General features: G+C 39.8%; 2 protein-coding genes across 2 annotated transcripts; one reads left to right on the forward strand and one right to left on the reverse strand.

Annotated features, from left to right (window-relative positions):
- Positions 1–6,599: 6,599 nt before the first annotated feature.
- Positions 6,600–10,206, forward strand: rnf26 (ring finger protein 26). The gene has a single exon (XM_080053545.1). It carries the CDS (start codon positions 7,009–7,011, stop codon positions 8,359–8,361), a length of 1,353 nt encoding a protein of 450 aa, XP_079909671.1. The 5' UTR covers positions 6,600–7,008; the 3' UTR covers positions 8,362–10,206.
- Positions 10,207–18,561: 8,355 nt separating this feature from the next.
- c1qtnf5 (C1q and TNF related 5) lies at positions 18,562–24,005 on the reverse strand. Its single transcript, XM_080024985.1, has 3 exons — positions 23,900–24,005; positions 20,588–20,835; positions 18,562–20,214 (listed from the first exon to the last, which is right to left on the reverse strand). The coding sequence occupies exons 2-3, from the start codon at positions 20,820–20,822 to the stop codon at positions 19,691–19,693; spliced, it is 759 nt and encodes a 252-aa protein (XP_079881111.1). The 5' UTR covers positions 20,823–20,835; positions 23,900–24,005; the 3' UTR covers positions 18,562–19,690.
- Between the last annotated feature and the right edge of the window lie 1,342 nt (positions 24,006–25,347).

The raw sequence follows: 25,347 nt of genomic DNA on the forward strand, positions 1-25,347 counted from the left end.
ACTAAGCTGAGTTAACCAACTATGGCTATAGCCGTGCATTAACTTTACCAACATGAATGCGGTTTTATTCTTCTCATCTAACTATCCTAAAAGCAACCAAATAAGCGTACTTCCTGAAAATTGTAAACCTATTCCTTTAATTAATCATTTAAAATAATTACATTCACATTACATCTCTGTGGTTTCCACTTGTTCAGAGCATGTGAGCAGTATAAACAGCAAGTCAGAAAGAAAGTGTGTCTGCTTTTATGGCTGCTTTTATTTGAAACTTCCTCTGGTGTATCACTGTTTATCCTTCCATCCAGAAGCGATCAGAGACTCTGTTTTGATGGAAATGTGAGGCCGACTGATAACACATCCTAACATCTGTCTCTTCCCTCTGAGGTAAATGGTTCTGATGTTGAATACAAATGAACACATTGTCCTCTCTGGACTGGTTTAATGCTGCCACAGAAGGGGAAAATGCTATTGTTTGACCCCCTGACAATGTAGTTTATACAGAGAAGTTTCCTGTGATATGTGCATTATCATTTCCTAACTAGATTACACTGCGTATCAGTAAACTAACATGTGACAGACAGCAAAACAGCAGAGATGCTGGTCAATGTGAAATCATTCGGTTGATGCATTCATTTCCTTTGGGGTCGGACAAAGTCCTTATGGTTTGTAGCGATAGCAGAGCACTAGCTCTTCTCAAAACAGCATTTTTCAGCCACTCAAAGTCAGTGAATAGTTACCAAATCTTTAAGGCTGCCATGTGACTTGGCGTGGCACAAGGTGAATGGGTTCATATTTCAACATATACAGTACAACTCCTTTTTTTCCTTAATTTTTTTCAAGATCCCTCTCAAAAATTCCTTGAGGACAATTTTTGTCAGGAATGTCCCCTTTTCACCCTTTATTTAATATGATACATCCTGGATAGGGCGTTTGGGAATATCAGGGGGCAATGGTTTGGGAATGAGACTGAAAAAGAAAAACAGAAGCAGGAAAAGCAACACCCCCTTCCCCACAGAGTTCCCAGGCACTGCAAAGCCCTGAAACATTTCATGAGAGCATGTTTTACAACCTGCTGACAAGGTAAAAACCTTCAGCAATCAACCGCAAAACAGCCCTAATCAACCACCATCAAAATCTGTTACCTTTTTTTTCTCTAAATGGTTCAATTGATTTATGAGTTCCAATATAAACAAGTAGTAGTGCTTTATCTGTATTGGGAGTATTTCTACTTGATTTTACCCTTGCACTAAGCTCCTTTAAATAAAACGTTTTGGGAAATACACTTATTTGATTCATGGGGAAAGATAGATAAGGCTCCATCTATCAAAATCTGAATTTTATCAACCAAAGCTCACTCATTGAAATGTTAGACCTTTTCATCTAATCAAGAACAGAAGTGTAAAAACATTAAATTGCTGTTTAATGGGAAGTTATTTATGAAACTATTTCTTGGCTGAGAGCAATAGCTTCTTGCACTGTGTCTCTAATTCCTATCTAGTTAACCCGGCCTAAAGTGAGCAGTAAATGGAGACCATCTACTGCCATCAATAAGCAGCTTTAGAGGTGCTGTTAGTCAGGTTTATTTAACCTTTGACACTGCCAGGCTAGCTTTTTACCTCTAATTCCAGTCTTAATGCTAAGATGGCTGTGGCTCTATGCTTATTATACAGATAAGAGAGTGGTATTCCTCTTTTCATCTAACTCTTTGCAAGAAAATGAAGAAGCATATTTACTGAATGTCAAACTATTTCTTTAAAATAGAATGAGCAGTTGCACACAAACTGTTCTTCATAAAGAAGTATGTCATTTGAGGTTCAACCTCGGGCCCGTCAGGCAAACACCTAAAAGTCATAGGTTTCCTTTCAACTTGGCTCCATTAAGATTTCCACTGACCTGAGCGTCTTGACCATGAACCCCTGTGTGTGCCTGTTTGTGATTGATGACTGTACACGACTTCTGTTTATCTCACCAGGGCTCCCAGTGCTGTGTTCAAGGGCTAATGCAAGCCTGAAGGAAGGAAAGGGAGGAAAAGAAGTCATTCTTTCCGAGGCCAGACCCGAGAGCAAGTTGATTTGGGGTTTAGTCTGCCCGGCATGAGAGACGGCTATTGTCCGAGTGGCTGGAGGACGGGGGGCTTTCTGAGTGTATACTGGTATGGTGAGGGGGCTCGGGGGAAGAGTAGGAGAGAAATTTGAATTTCTGCCGAACTACGTCACAGCAACAGTGATTGTGACAAAGAGACACTTTGATTGAGACATGGGCCAAGAAATGAACATCGCTTCTCCATGGTGATTAATGTAATAGAGGGCATTAATCATATTAAATCCACCCACCGACATGTTTCTTCAGTGTTTCAGCCTGAGAAGAGTTTGATGAGAAGACAAAAAAGAAGATGAATAGAACGCTTGGGGTTCTTTTAACAAGTGAAACAAAATGTCAGAGCAGAGGGATTGTTTCAACCCGTTTTCAATGGAAATGATCTTATTTTATTGAATAAAGTGTCTGAATGATGGTTTGTATTAGAAAAAAATAGATCAATTGTTCCAACACTTTTTCAGTTAGTTTCAGAAGAAAAAAGAGGCGCATTGATTGTTGTAAGTACATTTTTGTTGTGCAGCTTTTATTCTTAAAAAAAGCATGTGTAGCTAAATAATGTATTTTCAATTAATAGATTAGTTGAAGAACACAGAAAGTTAATCTATCTATAACAATTTTTTTAACTAATTAATTTTTCTAGACATTTTTCAAGCTCAACTGCCAAATGTTCAGTGTGAGAATTTGTGGCTTGTCTTTGTCAAATAAGAAAGGTCACTGACTATTTCCAGGAAAATATTTTGAAGACGTTGCCCTTTATATCTCTGCGGTCTTCAAGCAGCGAGTTATCTAGCATCATCTCAGATCCATAAGTGTGATAAAACATGATAAAAACCATCAAAACAGACATTGGGTAGGATTTTTACCTGCTCCGCCATTGTAGGCACATAAACATTCACCCATCTGTTGCTCTGGCGTGCACCGGCAGTGAGACCATGAGTGACACGGGTGTCGGTTTGTAGCGTTCTCTCTTGTGATCGGATAAGAATTTCGGGATCCTCCAATAAGTTTATTTGCCGATTACATGCAAAGCAGCTGACTGAGAGATCGGCTTTATGAAACGCGCACATTATGTAAGTGATCACTGTATGAATAAAGAGCGATTAAACACTTCTATTAACATAAATAAACCGCTTACTTCACCTTTAATTTAAAATGTTTTTTGTGGGTTTTGGCTGATGGACAAAGTGAGTTAACACTTTTAAACATGTACCTTATGTTAACTTTAAACATCTCGATTGGAGATTTAAAAAAAGATCTCAGTTTGCTTCTTTTTTTCTTCTTTTTATTTAAAACCGATGACTCATGAAGCAGGAAGCTGCTTCTGCTGCCTGCACACACTCATGGACATCCTGCAGATGCACAGACAAGGGCCTGAGAAGACAAGTCAGAGAGCAGGAATGTCACGCTGAGGGACCCCCATGGCCTTAGTCATCCCATTCCTATCTCATCATCACTGTGTCTTTATCTGTAGTACTGAGTCCTTTGTCCCGTTCATCATTTCTACACCTTTTGTCCCCACTCCCCACCGCCTCCCTCTCTCAGTGCGGTGGCAGCGGGCTTGAGGGTTTCTGTGGAATGCAGGGGTCCTGATCCGGGTCTCAACCAGAGTCTGCACTCCGGTGATTTTCTACTGTTTGGAGTTTGTGTTTTCCCAGACATGCTTCTTGTCCGTGAACAATCAGAGATGTGTTTTTAATGTAAATTTATGTGAGTCCAGTGTACTGGCTAGCAGCCAAAGTCATCATTAAATTAGAGAATGTGACCTCTCAAGTCCCCAAAATAAACGACCAAAATCTGGGAACACATCACAAAATGTATATTTACAACTACAAGGTCAGATGTTCCTGATTGCGGGGAGGCTGATCACTATGGACAGTTGACAACACTAACATGTAGTCTGTTGGAGTTTGCTGCTTACCATTAATATAGGCTACGTCCTGTCGTATTAAACATATTCAAACTAATCTTGAAAAACCTGAACTTCAACCAATATTTCAAATAGAATCCGAAAGCATAAGATCTTCATGAAGGTGACCAAAGTATATAATTTAATTATATAAACAAGAATGACCACCGCTGTGTTAAGGAGACTGTGAGAGAGTAGTTCAACATCTTACCAAATGTTCTTATTTGCTTTCTTGCCGAGAGTTAATTGGGAAGATCAATATCCCTCTCATAACTGCACAGCATAAATTAACCGACAAGACTTAGAACAAAAGTCTAACTGCAGTCTGTACTGTTTGCCGGCATGCAGAATTTCTAAGCTCTCTGATGATAGGGTTATATTGTAATGATGACAAGGTAATTTTTTTTTAAATTATTTTGTATTGTGTTAATAAACAATTAACACAATTTAGTTTTAATTTAAGTCAATCCTTTAAAAGTCTGATATTTCTGAACACAGGCTAGCTGTTTCCTTAAAAAGGAGCTTTGAACGTGTACAGTGAGTACGCTCAGTATGGTAGCTTTACTGACACAGAGTGGTAAACATGTTGTTTCTGGTGAGTGGAAACAGCAGACAAAGAGGTGCAAGGCTGGGTCAGATACTTATATTTCTTTAAAAGGTGGAAATGACCCAGCGGGTGTGAAGCCCAATTGCCACAGTGGGCCCTCAGCTCCTTGTAGGAAAGACGTCAAGGGGTTGGTTTTTCCTGCTGTCTCCGTTTCATCCTGTGCGAGCATCTCGTTTCCCATGTTGGTGCCACTGTGTGACTTTTTTCTGCCCTTTATTTTTGACACTGTGTTGCTCTAAAGAGACAGCTTCCTGAAGAAGAAAATTGATTTGAAAGACTTGTCATCATTGACGAATGGCAGATGTTGAAACCAATGTTTTTCTGAGATGAAATGAGGATTGCATGTTGTACTTCAGCAGATCAATAGTTTAAAGGGACAAGTTATCCTGATTCCATAGAGCCTCAATCGACTTTGCATGGCCACATTAAAAAATATATTTATGTGAAGGAAATTTGTATACCTTGAAGGTAATTTACCTAGTCTTAAACAGAAGCGGTCAAGCTAACCACAAACAAAATGGTGTAGCATCCATTAAGGACACTTAAAGAAACACTGCTTAAGGATACAGATGAAAGCAAGCATCACATAATTTAGAGAGGAAGGATTGGGTTGACCAGAAAACAAACAAAGGAAGCTGAATACTGGTCTGCTGTAGGACCAAAGGGAGGGGTATACCATAAAAGGAGCAGGACCAGAGGCTCTCTGCAAGAGACAAAGAACTGCACAAGACCTTTTATAGCTACTTGCACTGCCTACGTATCCCTGTTGTATCATTAAATGCTTTAACAAATGCTGTTTGTCAAGTGTCAAAAGGTCCGGAACAGGATTTCCCATGATCGTATCTGACAGTTTCCCCTTTGCAAGAAAAAAAGGGAAAAAAGAGGCTCAGCATTGCAGCTCAGATGGGGAGGATGAGGCACAAGACAAGGAAGGAAATTCTGTTGATATTGTTCAGGATTGCAAAGCTTTTGTGTTTCATTGTCAGTAAAGTGGTTGAGGTAATGGGAGAGGGCGGCTTTACGAGTGGGATTGTGCTAATGTAAATTGAATGGGTCTCAGGAAATTGGAAAACCCTGGTGATGCTTGGAAGATCACAATGATGAGTATCGACTGCAGTCCTTTTCACTTGTCTCTCTCACACAGACACAGAAATCTAACAACATAGAACATGTTTTCCCTTTTTATGAACCAATCTGGGGGAAAAACAGTTCAGCCCTTTTAATTTTTTACTTTTCTTCTTGGTCCTCTCTCACTCTCTCTCTCTCTCTCTCTCTCTCTCTCTCTCTCTCTATATATATATATATATATATATAGCTACAATTATTATATTATAATAATAATTATTATTATTATTATTAATCCAGTTAGTTATTTACCAACATTTTAAAAGCCTAAGCATAAATTACTCTAAATGCTATGTTTAAAAAATATACATAATAGTATGTGTATAATGCTAAACAAATAAACAATATTAAAAACATTACTATAATAACAATAGTAACAACAACAATAACAACAGTTATCCATCTTGAAGGCAAACATATTTCCATAACATTTCTGCACTTTTATAGATCAGGCTACTTTACTTGAAATTATATTTATAGGCTATGCTTTTATTTTGTATGCACATTTTCCTAAATACTTGTTATTTTATATGATAAAGAAAAAAAGATCATGCATAGTCTCAGTTCTCCTTATTTTTCACCAAAATTGTAAAAACCGAAAACATTTTTTTTTATAAATACTCTAAATGCTACGCTTATTTAATTTGTATTTTCGTAAATGCAGACTATATTATATTTATTTACATTATTTTATTTTACTGATTTATATATTCATCTCTTATATATCTTATTGGGCTATATAGCCTATGTCTTTCTTATTATTTTTTCTTATTAAATCCTAACAGGAGTTACGTTGCTGCACTCACCGGAAGGAAGAGGAGAGGAGAGGTCAGCTGACACGACCAAAACAAAAATGGCGGACACAGTACGGTTGGTGAACATATCGACGCTTTGTTTTTTCTTCGTCTCTCTGGAATTCGCCTGCCGGTTTTACAGATCACACAGGTTGTAAAGTGGCTGCGTAACTTGTCAAGTTTATTTTCTGGACCTATTATCTGATGAAGAGATAAAACGAAACTAGGAAAACAAGCGGAAGTGTCCGCCTCTCGTTTTGAACCTAAACATCCGCCGCTGTAGCCCCATGGCTGTAGCGCATGTGTGTTTACCGTGTTACCGAGCAAATATGAGGAAAACATAAGACACACATTTAACGGGACACAAAGGACAACCCCACAGTCGGAACAAGATGTAACTGGACGTGTTTTTGTTCTCATCCTGAACAAATAAACATGGACTTTGACGTGGAGAGGTAAATACTGACACATACTGTACCATGGGGTTGTTGAACTTTGTATTCTCCACGTTTGGAAAATGCCTGGACGCACTCTGCTTATTGCTGGACCTGAATTTTCTCATCGTCCACTCTGTGGTGCAGACTCTGCTGGCGGTCATCACCTTTATAACCAGCCTGCCCGTCCTTCTCCTCAACTCAGTGGTGGAGATGGGCAACTTGATGGTGTTTAGTTTGGTGTCCATGGCAGAGGCGACCACAACTGTAGCCCAGGGCACCGTCACCATGCTGGGGAGCTTGGTGCTAGCGCTGCAGGGGCTGCTGGAGAGCCTGAAGATGGTGGGTTACCTGTCCATGCATGTCCTGCTGCGGGGCAAAGAGCACCTGTGCCGGGGTCTGCTGTCGGTGATGGAAGGCTGTGGCATCGCCGTCAGCCTGGTGGTCTATTTCACCAACACCGTGGTCAACTATGCGCTCATCGCCACCCAGAACCTTTACGTGGCTCTGGTGGGCGTGTGGCAGACAGTGTCCAGCCCGCTGCAGAAGGTGCTGGAGCTGGCCCTGACCTCCTTCACCTTCCTGTACAGCAGTCTGGTGGGGACCTCTGCGTTCCTTCTGTCACCATGTAAACTGCTGTTGAACTTCCTCTTCTCGCTGGTTCACATGTTCATCAGCATCTTCATCCTGAACATCTACGGCCTGCTGCTCACCGTCACTATCGCCCTGACAACCACCGCTTACCTGAACCCGGAGCTGACCCGGCATGCCGCTGCACGAACTGTGGATTACGTCAACTCTTTCCCTGCCCTGCGCAGGCTGTGTTGGGCTGTGCATAGACAAACTCTGGCGTTGCGACGCGCCCCGCATTTTGCACGCATGGCCATGCAGCGCCTGCTCAGGATACTCCATCACCTCTACCTGTTAGAGAGAAGACTGTGGCAGTATCTCCCTCGAGTCAGCAGCCAGCTGGGCCTGGCGCTGAGGACTCAGATCCACAGGGAACATGATAACAACAGAGGGAACGCTGACGGAGACCCTGGAGAGGAGAGGAGGGACCCACCAGATGGTAGAGCAGGAGACGGAGCCCCCCAGGAGCTGATGGATGTAGTGTTACCCTCGTCCAGTACAGACAGACCGCTGCAGAAGCAAACGCCTGCGGGCAAAGACGGTAAAGCTCCACCTGCTGACAACCTGCTGACTCTACTGAAGGAGCAGGAGGAGAGGAAGAAGTGTGTCATCTGTCAGGACTGCACCAAGACGGTGGTGCTGCTGCCATGCAGGCACCTCTGCCTGTGTAGAGAATGCACCAACATCCTTTTGAGGCAGCCCATCTACCAACAGAACTGCCCTCTCTGTCGCCACATGATCCTCAACACTATGGACGTGTATCTTTGAGGGACCAAGGGAAGAAGTGGGTCTATCAGTTTCTACGCTTTAGGTTTTACCACCACTGACGTCATGTTGTGTCATGTTGTGTCATGACAGGTGTTCTTACTAGTAGTTTGTGGTAAAGGATAAGTCTGGTAATATTCTACATTTTCCACAATAAAACCAAAAGTGACATCGCCTCAGTCTGTCAAGCACCTTGATGGACACAAGTCTATTCATTTCCCCTGAAGTTGTTCATCCTTTATGAATAATGCTTACAAATATGTAAAAAAAAAAGAGATTCGGCTCTGATGTTTTTAAACAAATGTTACCAAACCAAAAAAAAGACTTGTCAGACGGTGCTTGTTATTTAGCAATTCTTTCTTTGTTGCTTTTGAATTTATGTGGTTTATTGACAATAACCAAAAAATAGAGGATATCAGCAGACTTATCTATAAACATTTGGTTTCAGATATGTGCACTTTGTGAGAAAAGAAATACTTAAGAAAACACATGCTGTGTGTCCCAATACCATACTACAGACACAAACTGTATACAGAATGTACTATATACTAATCTTTATAGTACATTGTTTTTGAGTGAGTATGAGTAAACAAGAAATCAAAATACTTAAACTGTTTCAAACACCAGGAATTAATGTAATACTTGTACAGTCAAATCAGACTACAACAAATGCCACTAGGAAATAAGGAGACAGCAAAATGTTTTTCCTCTACTGTTTCACAATCTTTCAGCTGTCAGCAGCTCTTCCATGCTTGTGCATTGCATTGTGGGAGAATACTGTGCATCAATATAGTACACTCAAAAATATTTTTTTTTATGAATGCATTTTTGTGACTGCTTTAAGTAATATTTTATTCTCTGTAGTGTGGATTTGGGACACAGTTTTACAACCTCTGTTTTGCCACTAAGATGTTTGAATATTGCCCCATCAAGTCTCAGGTCTCATAGCCATGGTAACCCTGTCAGTGCCCTCCCTCATGCTGAATTGTTTACCACCGCTCATGTCTTAAAAATGTTGTGTTTTTCAGTGGGCCAAGCTGTGAAAAGATAAAACTTCCACTGTGCATTAATGCATGAATATACGACAGGATTCCACACACACACATGCCACAACCTTTTCTTCCTTTATAAAAGCTTTTACCGTTTAAATGTACTTCTATAAAAGATGACCGCATCACTCAGAGCCATGTCAAGAGAAAGACAAGCTTTACAAAGTATATAATTCCAGTGGAGGTGTGATAAAACACAGCTTTATTCCATCTATTTGTTCTATTGTAAGGCCTCATTCCGGTCTTCCATCAGAGGTGTAATGCACTCATGTAATCCATAAAAGGTTTTCCATTTCCTTTGTCCTTGTAATAAAACATAGAATTTTGTTGTATAAAAGGACCATAAATGAATAAGGCTTTTCAATTGAATTTGCTTTTGTTTTGTTTTTTTCATTTGTTTCTGTCGCAGCTGAAGGTGTTGATTTTGATCGATGTGTGAAGTTTACAGGGCATCATGGGACAGCACTTAATGTATTATTATTATCCATGGTGAGTGGTGCAGGGTCATTTGGGCTTTTTGATGTGTTCATTCATTTCTTTTATTTGAAGAAATTACATTTCTGCATTGGATTTTGTGACTGCAGCTAATGACACAGCATTACACAGATATCATTCATTGATGTGGTTTGAATATCGGTTTTTGATAAGGTTGTTAATGATCTCTTAAGGTCAGACTTAAATCTTTATAGACTTCTCCCTTAAAGGTAAGCAGCTAAAGATTGTTGTGAACTGAGAACAGCTCCATTATCTGTTGCTATCTGCAGTTTGTCTGGCCCAGACAGTGTGGGACGATGTTGGTTTGAAGACATGAATGTAACTTTTTTTAAAAGCTTCATAATAAAACAATCGCCAAAATCTCTTGTCTCTTGTTTTCTCAGTAAAACACAATCCTTATTAACGTCACAGCCGGATTCACAGTCTGCCATCAAAAACTGGAAATACATGGGTCCATCAACTGGTACATTTATATAAACTCAGTTTGGGTTGGAACTAGCAGTAAAATGCAGATTATTTTCTTGATTGATTACCTCATCATTTATACTGTAGAATGTCAGCAAATTGCAAAAAACCTTTAGCAGAGTTGTTGCCGAAACAATTTTCTGTTTATAAATGAGTAGAATCATTGTCGTAGTACAATAAAAACACTATGAAAAAATAGAGGTGAAAGCTCAGCTTATCAAAAAAAGTGTATTTGTGTTTCAGACCACAAAAAATCATTTGTGGTCTGAAACAGATTCAGATTTGCCAAGTTTATATATGGAATTTGTGGGGAAAGAGGGAAGACCATCACAAAAGGCCCTTTTAATTGACATTTTGTAATGTCACAGTAGGAGAACCACAGGAGTATATATTATATAATAAAAAATGTTGTTGGCTGAATTCCAATGACCTGTTTCACCTTCAGGAGTTTGGGCATTGACCTGACCTCTCCTGGCTCACTGGGACAATTGAACAGAATAATAAATGTTATTCTTAACCCCTGTGCTGTTCTTACCATGACAGGGCAAAATGTCGACTGTGTACAAGAATCCATTGTAGACGGCATTGGTTATGTAAAAACGATTACAGAGCCACATTTCCATTTGACATTCCTACCAACATATTTTACTAAAAATGGCTGCATATTTTACCAAATTTGTTTGAATTATTTTACCATCTGTTCATGACGCTATCTAAAAGCTTGCAGCCCGCCCCCCTGGACTTTCAAATGTAGATGGCGATGCAGTGGTGCAGTGTTTCCCTGTAGGGGGCTGGACACTTGGGATTATTACAGATTCCTTTTTTTACATCTCAACATTGCATATGAAACTAGAACTAATGCAGCAGTTGAGTTTAGGGATTTAGCTCATTTTTCTTTCTCTACATCTGTTATGATATAAGGATGGTTTCATGGGGATACAGATGGGACGCAGGGTTAAAGGAGTATGGGGCCCTAATGGTCATATGGGACCACTTCCCCGCCACCAGAGCTTTGTGGTTTACAGCTACAATCCCGTTCCCAATGTTCCCCTCTAAAAATATCCCCAGCCCCATACCAGGCGTCTGCTAAGATAAAAGAATGCACTCAATGACATTGAATCCGCAGAATGTTTTAAATTTGGTGTATTTTTTTTTTGCAGTAAAATTTTAAGTTTGACGTTATTTATGAATTTCTTGACATCATTCATTATGGATTGATCCTCTCGTAGGTTCATCTGTGCTGCTGAAGCCGTCTGTGACTCAATAGAGGGCGTGACATCTTCTCATCTGTTTAAGTAAATGAAGGTGTGCGCAGGTTTTTCCTACTGGGTGACCCTTAAAGTAAGCAACTCTGTCAGAGATCAGAAAACAAATCCAGGGGTCGTTTGTTGTCTTCTGGCCTCAGCAGTGTTTATGTGTTAGTTGTAAATGAGGATGGTGCTAACAGAGGAGAGGAAGTTTAATGTCAGGGGAAGAGCAGGGAAGAGTAAACCAAGGAGAACTTTAGACTCGGGGGATTCGACCTCTTTCCTTTTGACCCCTGGTGGTCCTGGCCGGGGAGCAGTGTGGGAAAATGTCAGACTTTAGTGCGCTCCCCTTACCCGCCAAACTTTTTTATTTTTTTGTGATCGCTGTCTGCGTTCCCGTACTCTGACACTTCATTTGTCCATCATGTCTTATTTGTTTGCCTTAAGCCCTCATCTACCCTGCTAAAATGTCAAGAATTAAAAAATTTATACAGCAGCTAAGAACAGAGCTGATATTTGGATTGGACCCTGACCTCTGACCTCCCTATGGGGAGCTCATTAATCTCATTCAATGAGAGAATGTCGCTGCATTGTTGGACATGTTTTCAATCCCTAATAATGACGTGATGCTATAAGGCAAATACAGTTGGTAAAAAAGAGACCAAAACACCATAACAGTGTCACTGAATTAAAGCCACTTTGACAGGCAACTCTGTCAGTCCTGGCATTCACCCAACCCTGACTCAACATAATTACGATGGGTGTTGTAATTGATCCAGATAATCCTGATAACCCTAAATAAATGCATTGTGAGAGAGAGAGAGTGTGTGTGTGTGTGTGTGTGTGTGTGTGTGTGTGTGTGTGTGTGTGTGTGTGTGTGTGTGTGTGTGTGTGTGTGTGTGTGTGTGTGTGTGTGTGTGTGTGTGTGTGTATGAGCCATGCAGAGATTAAAGCTGGTGACTCCTGAAGTAGGAGGCTGGATGATGATAACATCAGGTCAGAGTTCCCCACACACCCCACCCCAACCCTTGGTACTTGAACTTTCACCTTTGTACTGAAATGTGTCATTGTTACTACACTAAAACAAGGATGGACCAGTGCTTCAATACTACACACAGAGATGCATTGTTTTTGATTTTTCTTTTTTTAAATACAGGGACTAAAATATATGTGCAGCCCCTTTTTCTTTGTTTTAAAACAGAGAATCAAAGGGATCTGGCTTTGTTGATCCTGATAAACAGAAATAACTGCTTTATATACAGTTAGGTATTGTAATCCTTAGTTACTACTCTTAAGAACATCATTGGAAAATGTGTAAACCCATTTTATTGTAAAACCCCTAAAGGGACAAATAAATGAGAATATGTTTGAGTTCAATAAAATAAAACCTTTCTCACACGTCAGTGAATATTGAGTCATTTATATTGCATGCCCATCTGCAGGTAGTAAAAAACTCCATTTAGAATTCACAGATTTTACAATAACTGTCTGAATGTTGCACCAGCAGCTTTCATACATTTGTAATGAATAGAAGAAGAACAGGGCGGATCAAGGCAAGTTTATTTATATAGCACAATTCAGACACAAGGCCACTCAAAGTGCTTTACAGGGGCAAGATTAGAATACATAAAACACATTATAAAACATTTAAAAGCGAATAAAAGAAGCAAATAAAATAAAAATTGCAGGTTAAAATGGAAACAAAAAAGTCTTCAGACTCGATTTAAAAGAACTGAGAGTTGCAGCAGACCTCAAGTTTGCTGGGAGTTTGTTCCAGATATTTGGTGCATAATAACTAAAAGCTGCTTCTCCTTGTTTAGTCCTAACTCCAGGGACTGTAAGTAGACCTGTCCCAGACGACCTAAGGGCTCTGTACGGTTCATAACGTATCAGCAGATCAGTAATGTATTTTGGCCCTAAACCATTTAGTGCTTTATAAACCAACATCAGTATTTTGAAATCAATTCTTTGAGTGACAGGAAGCCAGAGTAAAGACCTCAGAACTTGGGTAATGTGATCCACCTTTTTGGTCCTAGTGAGGACTCGAGCAGCAGCTTTCTGAATTAGCTGAAGCTGTCTGATAGATTTTTTTGGAAGGCCTGCAAGGACACTGTTACAGTAGTCAAGTCTACTAAAGATAAATGCATGGACAAGTTTTTCTAAATCTTGCTGAGACATAAGCCCTTTAATTCTTGATATGTTTTTTAGGTGGTAGTAGGCTGATTTATTAATTGATTTAATGTGTTTCTTGAAATTCAAGTCGGAGTCTACGACAACACCAATATTTCTGGCTTGGGGTGTGGTTTCTAATATAACGGATGTAAGCTGTGCGCTGACTTTTCAGTTAATTATTGATCCGTCTCCTGCTTCTCCCTAGCTATATTTCATGCAAACAAGCCCTCTGGTTTAGAATGTACTGTTTCTTGAATAGAGAATGCCATCCACGTAAGGTCCAACATTTTGACAGTCAAGGCCGTTATTTAAGTTATTCATCTATGATTTTAATATGCATAACTGCCTTTCAATTCGTGTTAATAATTTCTCGGGAGCAAGTCTAAAATTTTAAATGGTGAATATCTGATTCTGGAAAAAAACACTAATTTAATTTCTTGCCCGCAAATTCTGTTAAAGGAAGAGCATGATCAATAAATAGTGGGGCCTCTTTGTGACATCAAGTAGCTACTGGAACAGATGTTGATATGTTGAACAGATGTTAATGTTTCCTCATTTCTGTGTGCACAGCCTCTGCTGCACACATCAGTAATCAGTAAGGCACCTCAGGACTCAGAGACTGTTGATACAGTTGCTTGAGGTGAACAGATAATCTGAAGCACTAAGTGATGATACTTGATACTCTGCTATGCAGTGTTTTCAGCAGTTGAACGATGATACAACACTGCCCCCTTCTGGACAGAGTGTCAACTCGCTCTACAGCTTAAACATCTTTGTTATTACAAATCACTGTCAAGAATACAAGCTGCACCCTTGGCTTTGTCTTCATATATATATTTTTATTTTTATTTAAATAGAGACAGAATCCAGTTCACGCCTACACACATTTTAATTTTAATTTATAGACGCCAATCGAGGTCATGTTTTTTCGTTTATAGACAGTGTATAATTTTTCTGATCATTTTTGTGGATTTTGACGACCTGAGAATAAGTTTCTACAATCACACTCAAATCAAACATGGTGGATTTTGATGGGTGATTCTGTTGTTTCCTTAGAGTGACTAAATGTCTTTTAACCCTCCTGTTATGTTCATTTGTCAGGAACAGCAATGGTGTTCCGGGTCAATTTGACCCGGTGCATGTTTAAATCTCCAAAAGCCTAAACCGAAAAAAATCCTAACAAGCAGTGTGAACATGTCATCACCAACTCCATTACTAACTATTCTATCAATATTTAGTGCAGTGTGGTGTTCCATACCTCTAACAGGTAATGGTTCAATAAGGATAATTCACTTGTTTTTAATTTAAAAAATACATGTTCAAACTTTTTTTGTAATGTTTTACCACTTTATTACTTTTGAAACACTGGAGAAAATGTGAAAAGTCTCCAGAGACATTGTGGCTTGAAATATAGCCCTGCCTGTCTCTGCATCCCACAGACTGGCTATCGATTCATCCTTCGACCCCAGGCAGCCAGGATGAGGAGCCCCAAATACGCATCTAAATGTGTTTTGTCCAGCTCCTTCCACTTTTCCCCAAAAACACACCTCCCTTCTAGATTAGTCATTTCCAGAATGATTTTCTGTATTGAATCTGGCATGACCAGCTCAAAAGCTGACTTGATGTCAGTCACACGAGTCAGTGCCATCCTAGTGGATCTTTAAGGTGAAACCCGAAAAATTAGAATATCGTGCAAAAGTGATATATTATATAAACCCATTACATGAAAGGTGAGATATTCAAAGCCTTTATTTGTTATAATTTAGATTATTATGGTTTACACAGTTTATGAAAACCCCAAATTTAAAATATCAGAAAATTTGAATATTACATGAAATCAATAAAAAAAGGGATTTTTAATACAGAAATATCAGCCCTCTATAAAGTATAATCATGCATGTGTACTCAGTACTTGGTTTGGGTCCATTTTGCATGACTTATTGCCTCAATTCCAGTTAATTTTTTATGATATTCTAATTATATGAGTTTCACCTGTATGCTTTCTGCAGACAGGTTTGCCTGACGCATATTTGGGGATGAATTTCACAATTTTTTGACATGAATGTCTTGCTGAGGAATAGGAATAGCAATTCCCTCATCTGGTTCAAATTCAGAATCATTAGAATCAGAATTTAGACACATCCTCCTCTATTTCACTGTCATGATCAATGATGACTTCCAGAGCCTCCTGAACTGTCATCCCTTTGTTTCTGCTGCTCATTTTGTAAAGGTCTGCCTGACAGAGTGTAATGTTGGTAGGACTCCCATGCAGAGAATATTTTATATGTTTTGCCCCTCCCCTTTTGAGTGTCCACTGAATGTGGGTGGAGTTTTCCCAAGGGAACATAAATGGTTCCCGTCAAAAGTCATAACACTTGCAACTGTGTGTGTGTGTGTGTGTGTTTGTGTGTGTGTGTGTGTGTGGGGTGTGTGTGTGTGTGTGTGTGTGTGTGTGTGTGTGTGTGTGTGTGCATGCATGGGCGTGTGTATGTGTGTGCGTGTGTGAGATTTGGGTGAAATATGTCTCATAGTTCTAAAGAAATAAAAAATCCCCACATTAACTTTTCAAATAATTTCAAAGCATTTGATGTTGTTTTTCTCCACAGTTTTTGTTGTTGTGAAAATGGTTTTTAATTTAAAAAAGCAGTCTTGCTCCAAATCCGGGCTTGCCTAAAGTGAAGCTGAAGGTACTGGCCTTCACCTCATTACTTGCTCGTAGGGTTATCTTACTCAAGTGTAAAGATCCTGCTCCTCCTTCCCACTCACATTGGATTAGAGACATTATGTCATGTATGAATTTAGAGAAAATACGTTGTACTACCCAGGGATCCGAGAATACATTTGACAGAATTTGGCGCCCCTTCCTAAATTATTTAAAAAAACCAACAACAACAATAGAAGAGTAGCTACCTCCTCCCCTCTTTTATTTGATTTAATTTTATTTCTTTATGTTTTTTTTTTGTTTTGTTTTTTCATATTGATTGTTTATTTTTGTTTCTTGTAGCGTGTATTTTGTTTATGTCATTTTTAACATTGTGTATTGTTTTTTGTGCTGATTTTTTGATGCAGGATTGTTTGTAGTTGGGTGTGGGGGTGGGATATGGGCGGGGTGTGTTCGGGGGAAGAAAAAAGGGGAAAAAACTTAATCATTGTACTGTAATTCCTTCACAAATCGTTTGTTGAATAAAAAAACCTTTGAAAGAAAGATAGAAAAAAGCAGTCTTAAATCTTATTCACCTTAACCTGTAGTACCCCTGATAATGCCACTTAAATAAACAAATTAAATTGAGCTTTACAGACATTATTGGTGGGTATAGTCAAACATATGAGTCAGTGAAGGAATTTTGATGATTTTTCTTAAGAAAAATCCTTGCTATGGCCCTTTTTTCCATAGGCCTACAGTGTATGTACACATTTGTATGGTCTCACTATCTTAACGACTCTGTATCTTCACACACTTCAACCCTTCAATCCAGATGTCAAACTCGTTCCTTCAAGAGACAGCTGTCCACCAATGAGACATCCTAATTTCAGGGTAATGTCACTGTCTGCCTGGCCATCGCCTTAAAGCATGTTGAGAGAGCGATTAACAGTGAACTAATGGAAATAACTCATTCGTGGCAAGGGAAGATTGATTAACTCCCTGCTTCTCCCATTCCACCCTAAGGGGAAAGTTATGAGGAGATATTTAAAGCCTAATGATGTGTAGGGGAGCGAAGGGATTATAACATCTCCTCATGTGTGCAGTATACATGTACAGCAAGCCTTTCTTTGGATTTCCTGTCTTGTCAATGTTTGTTTGCCCAAATGAATAAATCATCCTTAAAAAATAAACGTGAAGAGAGGACATTGATTGGGCCCAGCTCTGTAAAATAATTTATGTTTTTGTTAAATGATCACCAGCAACAGGAAGATGGAGAGGACGCGCATCAACAAGCTCACTCAGTGTTGAAATGAGTCAGGGCACTTACAGCGTTTGGTGAAATCATTAGGGTAAACAGAGTAACTCCAGTGGAAAATGGTTATTTTCCAGCCTTTTTTTAACTGTGGTATTTACTAGTGTAGTGCTTTGCCTTTTTGGGATGAAAACCAGAGATATGGGTGTTGAATTTAATATAATAGTAATGCCATGTTAATGTTGATCATTCAGGCAGTGGGGAAAAGTAACTCGGTAATAATTAACTTAGTGCTTGTTTCTTAATTTTTTTGGCACGTGACCCCTTACTGAAAAACATTGACCCCTTGTCGTGTTTTTTATGTATAGGCTCATGGTTTAATTTAAAAGGTGGAGTCAGCAATTCTGGAGAGTACTTGTTGACAAAATCACTTCATTCAGTGAATATCTCCTCACGATACTCTACCTCTATAAAATCTTGTGTAAATACATAGCCTAGGCTCTGTAAACAGTTATATAAACAAATGGTATGTAAACAAAAGGGACCCTAGGCTGTGTATAAACTAGGGCCCGACTGATATGGATTTTTGGGTGCCGATGCCGATTATTTTCAGAGAAAAATTACGATAACGATTAAATCAGCCGATTATAAAAAAAAAAAAACATAAATATATATTGAAAAAATTTACTTTTTTGAACCCTTAAATATATATAAATACTTGTTACTGTCGATAGGTGTACAGGAACTTTTTATTTATTGAAATATGCATTATCTAAAAAAAAAAGTGTTACAAATATGTCTAAAGTGACATGACACATTTTTAAACTCAGACATTAAGCATTTTATGTAACTGCACCCAACCCTCTGGAACTCCCTCCCTCCAAACATCAGCATCTCAGACTGAATAAACTCATTTAAAAGTCAACTCAAAACTCACCTCTTTAAGAAAGCATAATTACACCTGAATCCACTCCAAACCTTATCTTTAATTTGTCTGTATTTTGTTTTCTTTTTCTATAAGTATGATTTTCTATATGTTTGATGTAAAATGTCTTTGGATTACCTCCAATAAAGCACTATATAAATTCTATATAATAACTATAGTAATATCAACTACTATTAACAGTCAAGAGATGACCAATGACTCTACTATTGGTGTCAGGGGGAACTGTCAAGTGTGAATTAATCCAATGTATTACAACACACCTGCTGCTGCTGTTAATAGGCTATAAGGCTACCTCTGGGGCAGCAATGCATCTCACTCAACATGATTGCTGGAATAAAAAAAAATAAAAAAAAATCGGCGGACATTTTGCCGATTGCCAATTGCCGATTTTTCGGAGATGTGCTATAATCGGCCGATTAAATCGGCCGGCCGATATATCGGTCGGGCCCTAGTATAAACCCTGGATTTTTTGCAGCCCACACAGTACAGACAGGTAGCAGATCATGAGAAGATATTCACTGATTTTTTTAAGTTAAAAGTGAAAATATTACTTATTAAAACCATTAGTAAAACTGATCCCCTTACATGTGTCAGTACCTAGTATGAATGGATATTATGGCCCAAAATATTCCAGTCATTCCAGTGTGTTTGAAAAACTACATGGATTTATTGTTTTGTTATCATGTTCGCTGTGCAGAAAGGGATGGCAAACAAAGTGCAATATAGCCTAGCACGAAAGCTGGAGTTGGCTGAAGGCTGTTGTCGCAACATCTGCTACAAGAATTACGTGTCACACAACAGTTTAAAGGCTGCAACAGAAATAAAGACACTGAATAAACATCCCTGCTCTTGTGGATGTGCCTCACACTTCACCAGTATGTGCAAAGTAACATTGTCTGCTGTGTTTTCATACTTATTACACAAATACAGATACCGCGGCACATCTTATCCCCCTGACTTCATCCACAACTTCTGAATAAGAAATAGGCAAAAGAAAAGAATATTGTAAAAAAAAAAGGTTGTTGTTCATGTCCCAAAGTGGGGATTTGACTTTTTGTTGGTTCATATTGCAAACACAGCTGAGTTTTTCCAGTCCGAGTAGACCAGGAAGCCGGAGAAGGTGCTGTCTGTCTTGGTGCTGGAGTAAAATCCATTGTACTCTGACACAGCCATCTGGACCCACACCTGGTCACCGGGGATGAGGTGGAGCAGGGAGCCACCCGACAGAGACGCCGGCTTGGGCCAGTTTCCATAGTACTGGAAATAAGATGCCACCGTCTGTCCATTTTTCATCAGCTCAAACTGGAGGCTGGCGCGGTAGACTGTGGCGTGCACGGCGAAGTAGTAAACGCCGGGGACTTTGCAGGTGAAGCGGCCCGTCTCCGCGTTGTAATCCCCCTGCTCGTTGAGCGTGACCTTGCCGAACAGGACTGCGCCACCCACAGTGAGCGGTACAGTCTGGCCCTCCGTCAGCTTGGCACTGAAGGCTGATTTAGGGGCAACAGCGCACTCTCCAGGCGGCCCCATCGCCCCTTTAACTCCTTGGTCCCCACTGTCCCCGGTCAGGCCACGCAAACCTGTCACACCTTTGGGAGAGGAAGAATAGCACAGGCAATATGGTCCAGGTCAAGGTCAGGTTTATATACATTTTAGGCATGGGCCGGTATGATATTTTGACGGCATGATAACCTAGAGCAAAAATACCACGGTTTCACGGTATTGCGATTACAGCTCTCAAATGTGTTACAATTTTCTTCCCGCCTGAACACAATAATCTTTTTTTTAAATGTAGGCCTATAGAATATTCTGAACATTATTAAACTTGTATGATAACAATAATTTAATTATTCTAAACAAAATAAATGCTTGAAGACAAACAAAACAAAAATATTAAAAAATTATTTAAAATATTGCACATTTATCATAAACATCAACTGCTAAGATAGAGTAGGCCTATACCTTGGTTTCCCCCGTCCCCTTTCTCTCCCCTCTCCCCAGGGGCAGCATCTCTCCCATCCCTCCCGTCTCTGCCCGGGTGACCAGGGCTGCCGTGTCCTCCAGGAGAGCCGGGGATACCAGGGTGACCCGAGCACAGGCTGGCAGGGATCTTGTTGTCCTCTAACTGGCAGGAGAAGTGGACCTGCAGGACCAGAAAGAGTGTGTGCAGAAAGGGCAACAGCTGGCTCCAGGCCATTGCAGTGTCAGGGCTGAGGAGGAGACAAAAGAGAGAGACAAAACAGAACAAGCTCCAGATTTAGCAAAGATTAAGGAAAGTATGCGTGGATTGGAAACATTACGTCTTATAAACAAGTCTGTGGAGGAGGAATAACACCGAAGCTCCAACTGCATGGCCGGCTGCAAGCGATGGGATAATACACAAATGCCACACACACACACACACACACACACACACACACACACACACACACACACACACACACACACACACACACACACACACACACACACACACACACACACACAAGATCAAGAGTATGTGTATGTGCCAATGATTGAGCTTTTTGAATTTCTTTGATCTTTTTTTGCATGTACAGCATCTCCCTCCACAACCTCAAACATGGCACAAGCTCCCAGACAATAGAAAACGTTCTTCAAAGCATTGTCTAGAATGGATATTGTAGTCGGACACTATAAAGGTATAATAATAAACCTGTAGTTCACACTAAAGAACCTCATTATGACATGTGTGTCCACTGACTGAATGCAGTCTTTCTGCACTGCAAAGAGGAGAAATCCAGAAATGTTTTACAAAGCGGTTTATTTTCTACCCTTAGAACAAGGTGCTAAGACTACACAAGGGTTATAGTGAATGACTTGTTATAATACTGGACCGTGATTGGCTACAATTTGTTAGAATTATGACTAGCTGAAGTTGTTGCTATATTTCTGAGTGAAGGAGTCGAGGACTCTGACTTTTAGTCCCAGAAGTAGTAGAATGAAAATCAAAACAAAAAAACACATTTGTCAATAAAAATTCTTTAACCAAAATGTCATAGCGTTTAAATCTATTGAATCGTGCACTTTAAGTGTATTTACAGACATGATAATACCTCTCCTTTCCTGTTATTCCCAAAGTTAAACTGAAGTAACTGTATTACATCACCTAATTGGCATCAGTCATATGATATTGGTATTGCCAAAAGGGTAAAATTATAACCAGAAATTCAGAACAGACGATAGTGGAGATTTTATGACTTTAACTACACCCTTGAGGGGGCTGGCGTTTATTAACACAGGTGCATGTTTTGGTTCCAACTGGTGAATCAGCTTCCTGAAATAATGTGTGGAGTGTTATGACAGCAAAGAACAGCATGCTCTGCTTCGGGGCAGGCACATGGCTGTAAGAGATGTTAACTAAATAAAAGCAGATTCTACAACCAACAACGTCCAAAACTGATATAACATCGAAACAACGTTCTTTCTTTTGGTTCAATAACGTCCCTCTGATTTAAATTATACATTGGCATTATTTCACATAAAACCCGTGTGTTTTTAGTAGACTATTTATATGATTGCTACTAGTGTTTCTGTGAGGGACACGCAGTCCTGGCCATCACAAAATCTATTTTTTGTCAATTCAGAATGATGGGAAAAGAGGAAAATAGTCTCTGAGCTACTGATGAATCATATTTTCAGAAACAAAACATGGCACATGGCATGGGTTCTTAACACACGTTTCTAATAAAAAAGCAAAAGGAGATGCTGAATACCAGACGGCCTACTCCTATCCTTCACTCTTCACAGTCACACCTCAAAGTTGAAAGGTTCATTTCTCTCTCTTTCTCTCTCTCTCTCTCTCTCTCTCTCTCTCTCTCTCTCTCTCTCTCTCGTCCCGTCTGCTTTCTGTTTCCTGTTTGTGCGTGAAGGCTCAGTCCTCTGCTGAGGCTGGATACAAAATCTGTAAATGTTTGAATTACAGCATGCAGCTTGCTCACTGTGTGTTTCCTTTTTGGAGTTTTTTTGTGCCAAGAGACCAACCAGCATGTCTCCAGTGCTGCCCCGTTCTGTGGGCAGGACGGAGCAGGCGTCACGGGACTATAAAGTGCACTGATGAGCTGAGCAGCAGCAGGACTCTAGTCTAACAGTTGTGGACACAGATGTTTGTGGCTGACTAATGAGAACTTGCTGCATGTGGTGTGTGCAACACTGATGAGAAAAGCCTTGAATGTTTGTGTCACTTAGATATGAATGGTCCCCTAATTGGAAGTGAGAGCTTACATTTAAAAAAAAGAATATGTAAAAAAAAGAATGTAGCAGTTCAGGAGTGGTGGACTGCAAACAGAAAGAAAGAGAGAAACACTGATAGGAAAAGAAGAAGGGAGAGGGGAAAGCGCATGTCAGCGTTCTTGGCAGAAGAGGAGAGCAGACAAGAGGACAAATACTGCATCGTCTGAACAGCTGTCTACCATAACTCCTCTGTAGCCCACAGATGAGTAGGAGCTGCAAAACAGATGAATCACCCTCTTTGTTGATCAACTAACATGAACTACAGCACAACTGCATATCAGTTGTAAATACTGCCAAAACAGCCCTTTGTCTTTGGTTGCTGTAATGAATTCAACGCTCACTGGATAGGAGATTTGATTGCAATTAGTGCTGCCAATTTGGATGAATCTTCTTTGCTTTAATACCACCTGGATGATTGAGGTGAATGAATGTTTAGTTTACACGCTGTTTTCTCTGTACAAAGCCCCAGCTGCCTTTTGGAAGAGTTTGGCTATTGCCTCGAGACCAGCTGGAGAGGACTGATATTATCCACATTTACTGTAACTCAGTAGCAGGCTGTTAAAAGCAAAGCTGCCCAGTTTATTCCAGCCCTATGTCTTTGCTGAGTAATGCCCTTATTTGTTGGTCAACTACTCAACTTCTGTACAATTTCTTGAACTTTTTTTTATTATTTCTGCTCATTTTCATCTGACAGCTATAGTGAGGATTTATTTCACAGATTTACATTTCCTAGTTAGACAGCTACAACATTATAATACTGCTTTAACTTGAATTAATAAATAATTGATGAAATCTATTTAAATTAATTCAGTTATCACCATTCTGTTGCATAATGATCACTTTTACTTCTGATTTCCAATGCAGGACTTTGATTTTGGTAATTGCTGCTTTTACTTTAGTAATGGATCTGAAAAGTGACGACCACACAAAAGCCAACGGACATATCTCAGCCCTGCACCCTGACACGTGCAGATTACATTCACAGTTCAAGGGTGAACAAAAAAAATCTGAAATTTGACTTACTAGAAGATGTAGTAAAGTGTCTGAGATCTGCTGCTGCTCCTGTTGCTGATGCTTGGAGAATGTGGACAAGAGTATCCAGTGAAAGCTGTTTCCTTTAGCCAGCCACAAAGTCTGACTGGGGGAAAAACTGAAAGGAAATGGTAAATGAAATCCAATTAGAAAGTGGGTGGGAGAGGAGGAACAGAGGGTGGAGGAGAGAGAGAGAGAACAGGGAGGGAGACGGAGGGAAATATTTGAAGTTTACCATCAGCATAAATTAAAGAGACATATACTAACTACTAAATAAACAAAATATGCGAGGGATTTTTTTGGGTGGATGGGTGTGGGGCGAGGGTGTAGGAATGCTTTGGGTGATTGCATGACAGTTTTTGGGAAACTGCAACACACAACCACAGATAAGTGTCCTCCTCTCTTTTTGAAGCAGGAAAACTTCCGCTTAAAGCTACAGTGCATTGCCCATGAGTAATTTTGAGTAATAACAATAACACTGTTGGCTCATCTACATGCTGAAAGCCTGCGGTGATCGCATTTATTACCTTCTGCTGAACATCCAGGTTTTTTCTTAGCAGTAGAATCAACAACTGAACCATTTATTAGGCGCTTCTTGGGATTTTGCTGAGCTCCTGTGCCAGTGTCAGGGGTTTACACCAGTTTGTTAACGTTGCCATACTGAGAAATACAGAGAGTTCTGTGGAGGTGATAGGCTTAATCAAGTTTGTCTCAACTTGTTTGTCGATGTCATGAATGTAAACGACATTCATTTGTATGAAAAAGTTACGCACTATAGCTTTAAAAGGACAGAAAAGAATGGGAAAGCAAAGACAAATACAGATATCAACCGCTATAAAGGCAAACAGATGTTCTCGTATCCTTCTCTCTATGCTGTGAGTTTCATTACCTGCCTCAGAGATGAGGCAATTTGCTCCGTTCAGATAGCATCTTCCTGCGACTCCGACAGTTAATCCTCCCCTATGCCTGTAATCCTTCAATGGCAGTGTTACATTGATAAAGATAGAGTTTTTTAATATATTTTTTGGCAAGGTGGCAAAACTTGAGCTGGTTAAAGTTCCCACCTCAAGGGAAATCAGGCCAATGAAAACATGTTTACACTGTTATCATGGACCAGGACTGTGCCAAAAAATGGAAATGGTGGAGGAGTTTGAGAGCACGGTCCATTGAGTCTAATCTCAGTGGGAGAAGAGAAAACAGAAAGATAGGCAGGGACTGTAATTAGCGGTTACATTCAACCATGGGCCAGTTTTGACCTGTGTGCTTATTGTTCCTGTTTATCTTGTTACTTTTTAATGGTGGTATCCAGTAAAAAAATGGTTTGTGTTTTTTTGTAGTGAATATCTCATTGACTAATGGATGGATTTGGTAGCCTACACACATGGTCCTGTTCCCCTCAGGATGAATGGCAATTATATTATGGCCCATCATTTTCAGAT

The sequence above is a fragment of the Ammodytes marinus genome (assembly GCF_949987685.1).
Source record: "Ammodytes marinus genome assembly, chromosome: 3".
In the NCBI taxonomy this organism is placed as follows: domain Eukaryota; kingdom Metazoa; phylum Chordata; class Actinopteri; order Uranoscopiformes; family Ammodytidae; genus Ammodytes; species Ammodytes marinus.